Genomic DNA, 14,146 nt, shown 5'->3' with positions numbered 1-14,146 from the left:
ATTAATAGCAAGATGGCCAGGAAATGCTTCTTTGAGGAAATATGTAATGCAAACCTGAATGATACGCAGGAGCCAGTCATAAGAAAAGAGTACAGAGTATTCTACAAAGAGAACAGCAAGGGCAAAGGCTGGAGGCAGGCACAAGTCTGGTGAATTGGAAGAACCAAAAAGTCAGGTGTGGCAGCAACACAGGAAGACGAGAAATGGCTTGGGAATGTTCGGGAATCTAAATAAGGATGGATGCCCATTGTTAAGAATTTAATTTAATTAGCACACTGTGAGGACTAGCCTAACTAATACACTGGGTTTGTGGCCCTTGCTAATTTATATGACCACACAAAATACTGTGAGTTAAAAAAAAAAAAAGAGGGAGCAAAGGAGAAAATGTTTTTATTTTTGCTGAACTGTTCTAGGAAAATACAATATCTCCTATATAATCCAGTAGACTGATAATAGATACAATTGGACCACACCATTTATTTCATTAAATGCTCATCCTTAAGTGATAATGCTTTACTTTATATTTGCTTACAATACAAATGTGTTGCTTATCAGGTGATTTAAGGCCATTTATAGCAGGTTTACATAAAAAGTGTAGTTTCTTTATAAAACTCAGAACATTAAATCCTCAGTTCACATTTTTTTCTTTTGATATTCAGACCAATTTGTGTATGCCAAGCTTGTTCTAATTCCTTCTAATGTACTGGAAAGAATATCATTTTCAAGTTTGCATTGATTTGTGGCAATATTTGTATTCAACAATCAAATGCTACACTATTTCCTTCTAAATGGCTGTGCACTTAATTAGTTTCACTTGTGCAGCAATTAATTGGTTTCACAGACTTCTATTTTGGTATTGACCCTGACTATTGATAGTTGGAGCAGATACTGTTATCAGGACTGTGATGCATGTTTTCCGATCACACCACATAAAGTTTTCACGTTTGAAAAAATGTTCTTAATCATAATATCATCTAATATCTTTCAAAATTGCAAAATATTCTTCAACTAGTTTCTTTTTTTCATTTATTTTCTCCAGTACTGCTTCTAGTAAATATGTGGCCAAAGGAAGCTGTAAAAGAAACACAGAAAAAAAAGATGAAGACTCTATATTTTCTTCAGTTCAGAAATATATACTAAATATCATTAAACCATTAGAACTCAGCTATCTGCAACTTTGCACCCATAATGGTACCCTACTGGGTCTCTTTTCAACTGATCTTGTTGGTTAGTGTGGGTAATTTTGTCTTTTATAATAAAAATGATAAAGGAGCAGAAGTAAAATGAAAAAAGATAAACGCCTTATTGAACAATTCATGGTTTACTGACCATGTTAATGTTGTAATCTGCAATACAAGCAGTTAAGCCATTTATCTTCAGTCAGCTGATCAATAGCAGGTTACAGTCCTCTGTAGGGCCCAGAGGCCCACAGTAGTACTGTATGTTCATCACTCATAAAAGAGTGAGAAAGAACTATCAATACACTTGTCTGTGTTAGAGCTGAACATCTCAAGAATTGTAGGGTGAAATTTCAGAGGAAAAAAAATGGCAAAAGTATATCCATTGATTAAGTTGTTATAGAAAAGTTTGGCATATCAAAGAGTAATACACATGTTGCAAACTGCTAAGTTTATGAAATATAGATTACATTTTTTGATTTCATAATTTATATAACTTTTCTGGTAAAGTTTTATCGTTCCCTGTGCTTCACTGAGGTGCCCGTAGAACTCACACAATACACTTATGGGTTATAAGTGAAAGAAAATCCTAAATGTTGCCCAGTTACCTCCCAAAGCCTACCGACTTCCTTTTATCCTCCTTCCTAGCTATCTAGTTTCATATAAAAGGTTTATAACAATCAAGAAGTTCATTAAGTTATTTTTGGAATTGTCTTTTTGATTAACCAGTAAAGACTACTTTTGTCTCCCTGAATATATTAACGAGAATCCTTATCAAGCCCAGTCCCCTTCCCTACAGGGATGTAGAGTCAGGCCCTTCTTTGTGCTAGGACAACCACCGACAGACAGCAACACTGGTCAGCATCTGAACAAAATCAGCCTGATGTCCGCTGTGTGAGTTGTTCAGCTGTGCTCAGATCAGCTATGCTCAGCTGTTATTATATTTAGCTAAACCCAGCATAATGGTTCTTTTCTGAATGCAAACTGGGAAAAAGAGAAAAGACTGGCCAGTGGCAGTGAAACAGATTGGGCAGTGAAACAGGCCCAAAAGGCACAAACAGATTATGCAGGCCATGGAGAAAATATAGAGACCGGTGTTGGTCCATAGAATTGCCTCATATCCTAAGTAGCTTTCTAGTTTAACTTCCTTCTTATATTTATAATAAATTGACTTCTCCTTAAGATACTCTGAGTCTATGTCAGGATAGACTCTATCTATAGTCTATGTCAAGAGTTTTAGACATTTGTCTTACTTGAAACTTACCACTAAATAAAGCATAAGATACAAAAATATCACATTTCTTCACTTCTTAAGATACAGGTGAATATAAGATACCCACATTGACTTAAAAACAGCTTTTTCTGGAAAAAAGGAACCTATCACATTAAATATACACAAATTGCATAGGCATTTCAATTTCAGAAATGTGAAAACGTGAGGAAATGCATCATAGAATCAAGGAAAAAATATATTAGATTCCCTTCTGGAAGATAATGATACTCACTGCAAATCCTTACTTTGAGAAAATTGCCCTCTGGGATGCAGAAAACAGTTATATTTGGTGAAACTGCCAGTTTTACAAACGAGACAATTTAAATTCTCAGGGCATTAACATTAGATGTTAAAGGAATACTCACACACACCAAGGCACAACTACCAGGTAACTTTCTTTTATTTTGACTATGGCACTCAGTACCATATGCATTCCAACAAAAGAGCAAACAAACAAGATGAGAATAACCTCCCATCTCTTCTTGGTAGAAGCAAAAGCAGAAATGAGTGTTTAAAAAAGTTGTTCTAAGAAAAAAGGGTTCTCTGATCAAATAAGTTTGGGAAAGAAACCAAACTTTAAAATGCTATTTTTTTTTTTTTAAATTTTATTTATTTATTTACTTTTGGCTGTGTTGGATCTTCTTTTCTGTGCGAGGGCTTTCTCTAGTTGCAGCGAGCCGGGGCCACTCTTCATCGCGGTGCGCGGGCCTCTCACTATCGCGGCCTCTCTCGTTGCGGAGCACGGGCTCCAGACGCGCAGGCTCAGTAGTTGTGGCGCACGAGCCCAGTTGCTCCGTGGCATGCGGGATCCTCCCAAACCAGGGCTCGAACCCGTGTCCCCTGCCTTGGCAGGCAGATTCTCAACCACTGCGCCACCAGGGAAGCCCCTAAAATGCTATTTTATTTCAGGATCTCTTAGAGACTTTAAGGTGCTAATGGTACTGTGTTTCTCCAAGAGGGCAATGTAATACCGTTTCTAAATTCATTTGTCCGCACTTTTCTCATAGTCTATTTATCATGTGGAACTAGTGGTCCATGGAATACACTTTGGGAAACATGCTGGCTCTATGATTTCCTGTATAATAATGTCACAGCACTTTTACCAGGCCACAATGTACTGACATTAATCATCTTATTTGCACAGTTCATTTTCAAGTTAAAAACTAAACCTACTCTTATTATCTTGTGATCAGAACAATTTCAGCATGTCATGTACTTGGACATTTGGCTTCTTCTTATCTCGAAGAATCTCTCTTCCAGGAAGCCTCCAAAGTGGAACATGAGGTCCATTTACTAATTTATTGCTGACAACCCCTTTTATTCTTTTCCTCAGCCTCCCAATAAAAACGAAAAGCCCCACAGTTAAACACAACTGTTTGTCAAACCTGTTATATTGGATTGTAAGCTTCTTTTAAGCTTCATACAGAGCCTAACACTTCATGCATTTCAAAAAGCAACCCATCCTTTAATCAAGATGCATGATTTGTGCACATCCATCTGCCCTTGTAGGTTCTTCTATTTTTCTCTACAAATAGGTCAGAAAAAGATTAGTATCTGCCTTTATATAACATTAGACAAAAGTTCATATATCTTACAAGGTAGTTGGAGATGGTTCTTTATCTATTTTAATCCAACTTTTCTATTTTCCTTTTAAATACAAAGATTCCTACTTTTTCCCCCTCTAAACCCAGTGTTCTACTTTCTGTTTATGAATTGTAGTTCATTGGCAACCAGCTTTCAAACTGGTCTTAAAATTTTTTTTTTAATATATAAGGATCAATTGTAATTCTGTAATAATATAAAATTAATATAATTTATGATGGAACAGTTAATAATTAAAACAAAGTTAGAGGAAGACTAAGGAAAAGTCAGAATTATAAAACATTTCATAAGATAAACAACAAGGTCCTACTGTATAGCACAGGGAACTATACTCAATATCCTGTGATAAATCATAATGGAAAAGAATATGAAAGAGAATGTATATATATGTGTGTATAACTGAATCACTTTGCTGTATAGCAGAAATTATCACAACACTGTAAGTCAACTATACTTGAAAAAAATAAATTAAAAAAATAAACATTTCACAAAACATACTTATTTCATAAAATATACTTATTGTTTTCAAATGAATAAAATAACAAAGTAACTGTTAACCAAAATATTTTGGTAGATCTCCTTTCTATTTTACAAATAGTTCCTTACTTATGGAGCAGACTCAATACATATTCAAATAATAAATACACTAACAGCCTTGGTTTTGAAAATAGCCTCTCTTACCAATTTTACACTATTCATTTTTCACAAACTTTTTTCATAGTACAGATAAAAATTTCTGATTAGTGAAGGATGAATTAACAAGTTTTGTTTTTTGAGAAAGGTTAAAAAATGGGATTTTTAGTTAATTGGTTATTTTTAGTTAATTGAGAGTAAACACTTATATCACATAGATTATCAATAACTTAAATCTCATAAATTATAGTTAATCTGAAGACTAAGTGGAATATAATTTAATCTACAGTGACTCAAGAAAGCTCTTCGAAATCCTATGGTACCATATGAATAGCAATTCTCAGCATATAGATAGAGTTACCACTGAAACTATATTTAATACATAAAATGCCTCAGGAAGTGCTTTAAAAATTTGCATTGTTTGCTTATTTGTTTGCCATATTTTTTAGAACTGCAAAATGTTTTAAAAACACTAAGAAGATGAGGAAATCTGAACTGTTTAGAGTCTAGATTAAGTGCAGGTTTATTTCGTACAGGCAGCATAGAGTCTGTTCCTTTCTCTCTCTCTGCATTCTGGAGGGAACTCCCTCAGATACAGAAGAAAGCACAACCGTTCTTTTACTGACAGGATTTTGGATTTGGATTGAAGTGGCAACCTGACTAGCCAACAGCAGAGATCTTTTCTCACTTGCCCCATCAAATATACGTGAAACAACAAACCCAACAATTACGCTGCCTTGGGTTTCATCTCGGATGGCATGTGCCGGGGCCTATGAAGTCCAGAAAGTCCGCTGGACTTTCTGCATAATTTTATTCTCTTGCATAAAAAAGAAGTGATACTCTTAGTTATGTCATTGCAGTTACACAAGCTTGAACTCTTCAGCACAAGGGGAAAAATGGACAGGGGAAGAGCTGATACTGCATGAGATTTCTTGGAATGGGAATTTAATTAGGGCATCGGAATAACTGTGAGTTTTGCTTGGTCTATACTGTAATTTTAAAGTGGGTCTTCCTGGTCATGCTGGCTGTCCCTGTTGCCAAAGGTGACTTCTCTTACTGGAAGGACTTCCCCTGACTTCAGATTTTAGGCTTCTCTTATATGTAAATGCCTACAGATGTTTGCCTTTAGAAAGTGGTGTGCCAGTGACACAACCTCAAACTTATCACTCACAATAATTATGGCTTCATTTAGAGGTGTTTCTGTATAAAGGTAAGATATGAATGATAGTTGCAGATGTTGGAGAGCTATGTTGGAAGAATAACAAAGCCTCAAGTCCATAAGTGTGAAACATACAGATAATTTATAGCATTAGCACTAACTGGAATGTGCTCTTTATAGTATAAAACTGAAAAGTTTTGTATTGAAAGAAAAAAATTGAAATAAGAGTACCTCTTTAAATCTAAAGGACAAGATTAACATTTTAACCATTTTCATTCTTATTTTTGGTTTGAAAACTATTACCAAAAGATACTGCTTTTAAAATAAAAATTGATAATGGCTATTCTGACCGGTGTGAGGTGATACCTCATTGTAGTGTTTTTTGTTTGTTTTTTTTTGCGGTACGCAGGCCTCTCACTGTTGTGGCCTCTCATTGTAGTTTTGATTTGCATTTCTCTAATGATTAGTGATGTTGAGCATCCTTTCATGTGTTTGTTGGCAATCTGTATATCTTCTTTGGAGAAATGTCTATTTAGGTCTTCTGTCCATTTTTGAATTGGGTTGTTTGTTTTTTTGTTATTGAGCTGCTTGTATATTTTGTATAGCTGATTCACTTTGTTATACAGCAGAAACTAATACACCATTGTAAAGCAATTATACTCCAATAAAGATGTTAAAAAAATAAAATAAATAAAATAAAATGTAAAAATAAAAATTGACTTTAGCAGAGCTGTACTCAAAGTAAAGATATTAAATTTTATGTATTATACCTGCTTTAACAAAGGATATGATTCAGTGAGATTTTGAGTTTAGTAAGAAACTAATATAGTCTGATTATTATAAAATTAAAGATGGAAAATTTGTAATATATAAATATTTATACACCCACTCTACTATCTTGTAATTAAAAGATTGAACTTGTTAAAATAACCAAGCAAGGTATCAGAAAGAACAATTTATTTATAATTTAAAACTGGCATTGAATTGTGAGCTAAGTTTCCTAAATGTTGTTTATATTTCTGGCACATTATCTATCTATCTATCTATCCTTCTACCTATCTATCTGTCTTGGTGTTCAGCTGAATATTGAAGTCTATATCTGCTATTCTTAAACTTTGGTGAAGGCTATAATTTGTTTTCCTTTCATTTCCCCCCAATTTTTTTTTTTTTGCGGTACGCGGGCCTCTCACTGTTGTGGCCTCTCCCGTTGCGGAGCACAGGCTCTGGACGCGCAGGCTCAGCGGCCATGGCTCACGGGCCCAGTGGCTTCGCGGCATGTGGGATCTTCCCGGACCGGGGCACGAACCCGTGTCCCCTGCATCGGCAGGTGGACTCTCAACCACTGCACCACCAGGGAAGCCCGCCCCCTGCAATTTTTTATAGTGGTAAAATACACATAAAATTTACCTTTTAACTTTAATGACATGTCTTTTTTCTGGTATCATGAAAGTAGGCTTTAATTTGTTAAATTAAAAAAAGAAATCCCAGTAAGGCTCTGAATGGAGAATTTTTAACTTTTGCTACTTCAGTTGGATGTGAGGAGTAAGTGTATGTGGGTGACTGTGTGGGTTTACGTGTGTGGAGAGAGTGAGTGTGGGGGTTTGCAGTATGTGCGTGTTATCAGTGTGTTGTAAGTGCAACACTGAAAGCAAAAGAGTAAATGTCTTCAGGGCTGTAAAGAGAAACTTTCTGTTAACCTTCAGACTGGAAGTTATTCTATTTACAAAAGCCAGGGAGATTTATAAAACCTTCTCACTGCCATATTGCAAAGCATCTATAGAAGGTAAGCATATTTTGCAGAAAGGGCACTGGGGAAAGAGCCATTTAAAATTTCACCGTTTGCAAGATCTGAAGCAACTAATAGGAACAGGGATATCTAAAGCTAAAGAAAAAACATCGATCAAAGTCTATACTTTCAATTATCAACAACTGAAGGCAGAAAGAATTTTTGATATGGTCCCAATACAAGAAAATGATCTACACAAAGTGGATGAAAATGGACTGAATGAAATCTAGAAAAGGATTAACAAACAACATAGAATAAGGCAACAACAAAACAAGATCAAGACACATTTTGTAGCCATTTCTGGCTAAGTGTTTTTTATATAAATCCTAGTAAAGAACCATATTGTGGTTATAACTGTATATTATTTGTTTTATACAAGTATACATATTTTAATATACATACCCATAATTCTGTTCAAGTTAATGGTTTAAAAACTTTCATAGTTTATATATTTTAACTATTTGTTCATTGCCCTCCATCACCAGAGATGTAAGCTCCATGAGGGTAGTGATTTTTGTCTCTTGTTCACTGCTATAGCACCAAACCTGAAACATTACCTTACATGCAGTAGACACTCAATACACGTTTTAAAAATGGATTTCACAGCTTGGGTTCAATTTTATCTCCACTAATTCTTTCTACTTCCTTTATAAAATCACAAGTACAAAAGACTGTTTCAGGTATTATTAAGGCCTGAAAACAAAACTAAGTGATCCTTACTATAATTTTAATTTTGAGGATCAGAATGGACAGAACAAATAAACAATACCTCTTAGAGGGCAGAGTATAAATAACTGACTCCTTTTTGTTTGCATATATGAGAAAGTAATATCAGCTACAGTATGATAGAGGGACAGCTCCTTCTTTGTCAATTGAAAGGAAACATATTAAGTATGAAATAAAATAATTTACCTCATTTATTCATAGTTATGGCCAGTAGACAGAAATTCAAATTCAAATGCATTTAATGCAGTGCCTGCTAATGGTGGGGGACATAGCACATGAGATATAAGAACTTAATTGGGGACTTCCCTGGTGGTGCAGTGGTTAAGAAACTGCCTGCCAGTGCAAGGGACACGGGTTCGACCCCTGGTCTGGGAAGATCCCGCATACTGCTGAGCAACTAAGCCCATGCGCCACTACTACTGAGCCCGTGCACCGCAACTACTGAAGCCCGTGCTCTAGGGCCCGTGCTCCGCAACAAGAGAAGCCACCGCAATGAGAAGCCCATGCACCGCAATGAAGAGTAGCCCCCACTTGCCATAACAAGAGAAAGCCCATGTACAGCAATGAAGACCCAATGCAGCCAAAAATAAATTTTGAAAATTAAATTTTTTTAATTAAAAAAATTAAAAAATAAATAGTCTCTGGCTGCTAAAAAAAAGAACTTAATTGGATTTACTTAAAAATAAAAAGGTATTCTTTTTATTCTTCTTCACTGTGCCTCATATTAAGGAATTCATTTTTTAAATGGAGATATAATTCACATAACGTAAAGTTCACCATTTTAAAATGTATAATTCATTGGTTGTACAAAGTTGTACAACCATCACCTTCATCTAATTCCAGAACATCACCTTCATCTAATTCCAGAACATTTTCATCACCCCAAAAGAAACCCTATACCCATTAGCAGTCATGGTCTCTCTTCCCCTATCCCCTGGCAACTACTAATCTACTTTCTGTCTTGATAGATTTGCCTATTCTGTACATTTCATAGAATGCAATCATACAGCAAGTTACCTTTTGTGTATGGCTTTTTTCACGTAGCATAAGGTGTACAAGGTTCTTCCAGGTTGTAGCACTATCAGTACTTCATTCCATTTCATGGCTGAATAGTATTTCATGTATGCAAATACCATGTTTTGTTTATCCATCCATCAGTTGATGGACCTTTGGATTCCTTCCACTTTTGAGCTATTATGAACTGTCATTGAGCTGCTATGAACATTTATGTAGCAGTTTTTATATGGACATATGTTTTTACTTATCTTGGGTATATACCTAAGTGTGTAACTGCTGGGTCATATAATCTCTACTTTTAACTTTTTGAGGAACTGCCAGACTGTTTTCCACAAGGGTAGCACCATTTTACCTTCTTACAAGCAATGTATAAGGGTTCTAATTTCTCCACATCCTCACCAACACTTGCTATTGTCTGTCCTTTTGATTATAGCCATCCTACTGGGTATGAAGTAGTATCTCATTTTGGTTTTTGGTTTGCATTTCCCTAATGGCTACTGATGTTGAGCATACGTACATGTGCTTATTGGCTATTTGTATATCTTCTTGTAGAAATGACTATTCAGATCAGTTTCTTTTCTTTCGTTGTTGAGTTGTAAGAGTTTGAAATGTGTTCTTAAATGGTTAGATTTCACTGAGAAAAGCCGCACAGCAGGTTGGAATGAACTAATGAAAAACTGTGAGTCCCTGAATACTGTTATTGACATGTATCAACTAAATTTTTTATGGCTTCAATCACTGACATCTCTCTCTACCAAATCTGATCTACCTCTTTTGATCCCTAAAGCTTTTAAAGGTATCATTATCTTTCTCATCATATAAGGTATTAAACTCACCTCTCTTTGGTTTCTGCTTTCTGACCCCTTCATCTAATCTCAGTACTGCTATGAATTCAGTTTCTATAAAGTGGGTCACATCTATCTCGTCCTTCCTATTTTTATAGTGAGGGTACATGCAGGCCCCCACTTCCTTTTGCCTTGACTACCTTCTTGCTCCCAGTCTCTTATCCTTTCAAACCATCCTACATGCTGATCTCATGTATCTTTCTAAAGCACAACTCTGATTACATCCCTTTCCTGCTCAAAGGTGTTTATTGTTTAGTCCCAGTCTACTTTTCCTATTTCTGTTTTTTTTTCTCCCATGTCCTAAAACACAGAAAAACTAATTTTGGGTGGTTCTCCCACCCTATTATAATCATTAATTTGCTTGCTTGTCTCTGCCATAAACTGTAAGTTTTAAAAAATGTAATAATGCAAAAAGAGGAATTAATACAAGTAAAAATCTTCAAAGAAATTAAAAGGCAGCTATGCCATAAAAAATGAAAGTAGGTATTAGAACAACTTTTTTTAAGTGTGATTCTTATTATTAGAAATCTGTGGGGACAAAGGTTAGATGCAGATAAAGATCAAACACTTAAAATTACCAATTGTATCAGGACCACTTGAAAGGAGGACAAATATTACATTCTGTGTTAAATATAGATAAGTTAAGGTTTTAGACCTTTTAATTCTCATGCACTTCTGGCTAACAGTACCAGTAGGTATACTATTGTGAGGGCCCATATTGCCACATGGCAGGACAGCTTTTTATTTTCTGGTAAATATCTTATTTATATAAATTTTAATCCAATGAATGTAGAGAAAATTTTCTTTAAGAGAAAATAGTTCTGTGGCCGAATCCTTAAACAAAAGATAAAACCACAAGGCCAGATTCACTCCTATGATGTCAGAATTCCATTACATATACCACCCAACACAGAGGGAGGACATAAAAGGGAAGTTTTCTTATAATTTTATTTTCAAAATATTTTAATCATCAAATATAAATACTGAATTAATTAGGGTTCTTTTCAGGGAATGCGCTCAATTATTCCACAGCTTCAAGATCGTGTAACCTCAGGTACACGGAGCTGCATGCCATAAACTAAACAAAACAAATGAATGAACATATTTATACTTTTGCCCTCACAATCCTGTGAGCATAATTTAGACTCCCAAAAGCTGGTGGACAAAGAAAACCTTTTCTAAAATTCAGGACAAATATAATTGCTAGAATTGAGAAAGAAGAAAAGTAGGATAAAAAAAAGATGTTTTCTATTTTATAGATTTTTCTCTTGGGTGTAATTATAAAGTGACATTCAAGTGCAACCAATGAAGTCCCTATTTTTTTTTCTCACAGAATTCAAAGGCATCAGCAAAACCACCTCTGTCAGTAATAAAAATAAAAAGTCTTTGACTTTTTAAATGTTATCATACTGTCACAGTGGAATAAAATTAACTTGACAAATACTCTAAAGGCACATGGTGCAGTTCATTATGTATAACAGCAACAGCAGCGGTTTCCCAGTGTTCATAGAGGCTGCTCCATTAAATTTACCTCCAGTCAATAATTAGGAGTCCACAAATAAACCTGGGCAATTAAATCAATACTGCCAGGCAATTATATTCTAGAGTCCAGGCTCAGTGGCACAAAAAGGCACTATATCAAACTGCAGTATTAAGCAGTCTAATGCCATTTTCAACAGGATTTTTTTTTACAATAACTGGACAGAATAAGCATACATCCAGATAATATAGAATATATATATGTATATCTACATGTGTTAGTCAAAAACTCAGATCTGGTGTCAATAGAGCTTTAGTAAAATTTAATAAAGATTTATACATATTGATTTGTTATTTTTATGTTCATAATTGACGATAAAACTTCCATATTAAAAGGTCATACTTACAAGTTGAATGTTAAAAAATCCACTACAAAGTTTATTTTTATAACTTTCACGTTTAAAAAAATAACCTGTAACAATCATTACTGAACTCCTTTGATGTGCCAGGCACTGGGCTGGGTGCTGGGAATGCAACATGATTGAGAAATGGCCTTTCTTCTCAAAAGCAAGAAGGCTTTGCCCAGCACCTGCACAGCTGCACTTCAACAACTTGAGGCAAAAGAGTGCCCATCACCTTCTATTACTATTGATAGTAATAGTGTTTCCAGATAATGTTTCAAAAATATATAAAATGGGTACTAAGAATATGAATAATAGTTCATATATTATTTACTTATTCTTGACTTTTCCAAAAACATAGATACTGCACTCACAGAACAAAATTTTTTTTTGCTATTTTGAGAAATATATTTAAGCTGTTTTTAATCCAGTTCATTTTAAAAACAGACAACAATTAAGTTGAGCAAAAAGAACTATAATGAAAAAGTTTTGGAATATATTACATGCTGTCAGTGATATCAAAACAAAAGTTGGCTATGACTAGAAAAGCAGGGCTCTCACCTGCCAATAAACTGCCCTGATCACTTACAAGAGGGGCACATCCCAACAGACTATATGTGTATTAAAAAAATACTTGAAAGGGAAGAAAAAGTATCACACAGGTCACAGCAGCAGTCTCAATAGACCCCTCAGGGATTTCAGCTCGTCTTGGCCTTGTCATCCTCTATGCAGCTTTCCACTCGGCCCAGAAAATGTCGATAGGAAAATGTTTGAGGGGCCTCTGGTGGAAATTTTTTCATTCTTTCTGCATTGACAGGATGCCAAATCAATATTTACTTCCCACTAACAAGCTGCTCGAGGTCTCAGTAGAAAATATTGTAGAGAATGCAGGAAGACACAGTAATAAACAGCTGTCTGGCTGTGAGGAAAACATGAATTGACTGGAAACAGGTCCATAGTAAAAGGTCACTGAAACCCATGAACTCCTCAGGTGTCCATATCAACTACTAACTTTAAAGACACATAATAAACAATCTCTTTTCCTAAGAGGGCTGAGAGAATGGATCCTTTTCAGTCTAGCAAGCATAGAGGTTGACTCAATAATTTAATTATTGCCTTTGCTAAAACCCATGTTGGCTCCTTCCCAAGGCATTTGCTTCATTTGTTAAGTCCAAAAGTACAAATGGAGAGTTAACTTTCCTGTCTACCTACTAGAATACTTATTTACCTAACAGAAGTAATGTGTCTGTTTACAAAAAATTAGGCATCTAGTAACAAAAAAGTACGGCTTGGAATTTTTATCTGCAAGTTTTAATATATCAAGTAGAAAAACAAAATACCTGTCCTTCAAGAAGTTTCTGAATGTACAACAGCCATTCCTTGTCATTTTCAGCATCGATCTTTGTCCTTTCGATTTCCTGAAGGAAAAAAATAAAAACACTGTTGTTAATTTCATTTATATGAACTTGATCATACTGTTAGATACTGAATAAATCTAGAGAAATATTGGTGGAATTAGATTCAGCAAAGAGCAGCCTGTCCTTTCAAAGTAGGGAATATTCAAATCGATGCTCTTTAATGTATAAATATCTACCTACATGTGGAAGATAAAGCTATATTTCTATATTTCATAATATAATTCAGGAATGTTTTATTTCTGCCTTCACAGTGGAGCTCACACTGGACTGAGGTGGAGGTGGAAGTGATTAAAATAAAATGAAAAAGAAAATGGAGCTGTATAGAAGAATCATTTATAAGTAACCCTCATAAGATGACATAAAACCTTATACTCAAAACTCTGACTTATCAGTAGATAATTAAGGAGTAATTGTTATAATCACAGACAAAACAGGACATGCATGGTTCTGGTGTACTTAAATGCTTACTCATTTAAAATATCCAATAACTAGCTGATAGGTAAGAGATGCTCCAATTTAAAGTATTGTTAAGTCACTAAATATTTTCAATGCATCAATTATCAAGGTAAAATATTCTGAAAGTATAATGTATTCACATGTGCAACTGATTATTCAGTTAAAATCATGAT

At 34.9% G+C, this 14,146-nt stretch overlaps 1 protein-coding gene across 7 annotated transcripts in view; it reads right to left on the bottom strand.

The window, feature by feature from the left end:
* Positions 1-372: 372 nt before the first annotated feature.
* CNTLN (centlein) overlaps positions 373-14,146 on the bottom strand; it is a 328,541-nt gene continuing 314,767 nt past the window's right edge. For 6 of the 7 annotated variants that reach the window (XM_067744463.1, XM_067744462.1, XM_067744468.1 and 3 more), the window contains 2 exons: positions 13,440-13,517; positions 373-1,072 (listed from right to left, as the gene is read on the bottom strand). In XM_067744463.1, the coding sequence (XP_067600564.1) occupies positions 971-1,072; positions 13,440-13,517 (180 nt within the window). In that variant the 3' untranslated portion in view covers positions 373-970. Of the gene's footprint in view, positions 1,073-3,345; positions 3,977-13,439; positions 13,518-14,146 lie in introns of those variants that run through there. The other variant, XM_067744465.1, reaches the window with a different exon arrangement.

The sequence above is a fragment of the Pseudorca crassidens genome, chromosome 7 (assembly GCF_039906515.1).
Source record: "Pseudorca crassidens isolate mPseCra1 chromosome 7, mPseCra1.hap1, whole genome shotgun sequence".
NCBI lineage: Eukaryota > Metazoa > Chordata > Mammalia > Artiodactyla > Delphinidae > Pseudorca > Pseudorca crassidens.
Note: the sequence above shows the minus strand (reverse complement) of the source record. Positions and strands in the feature narration are given on the sequence as shown.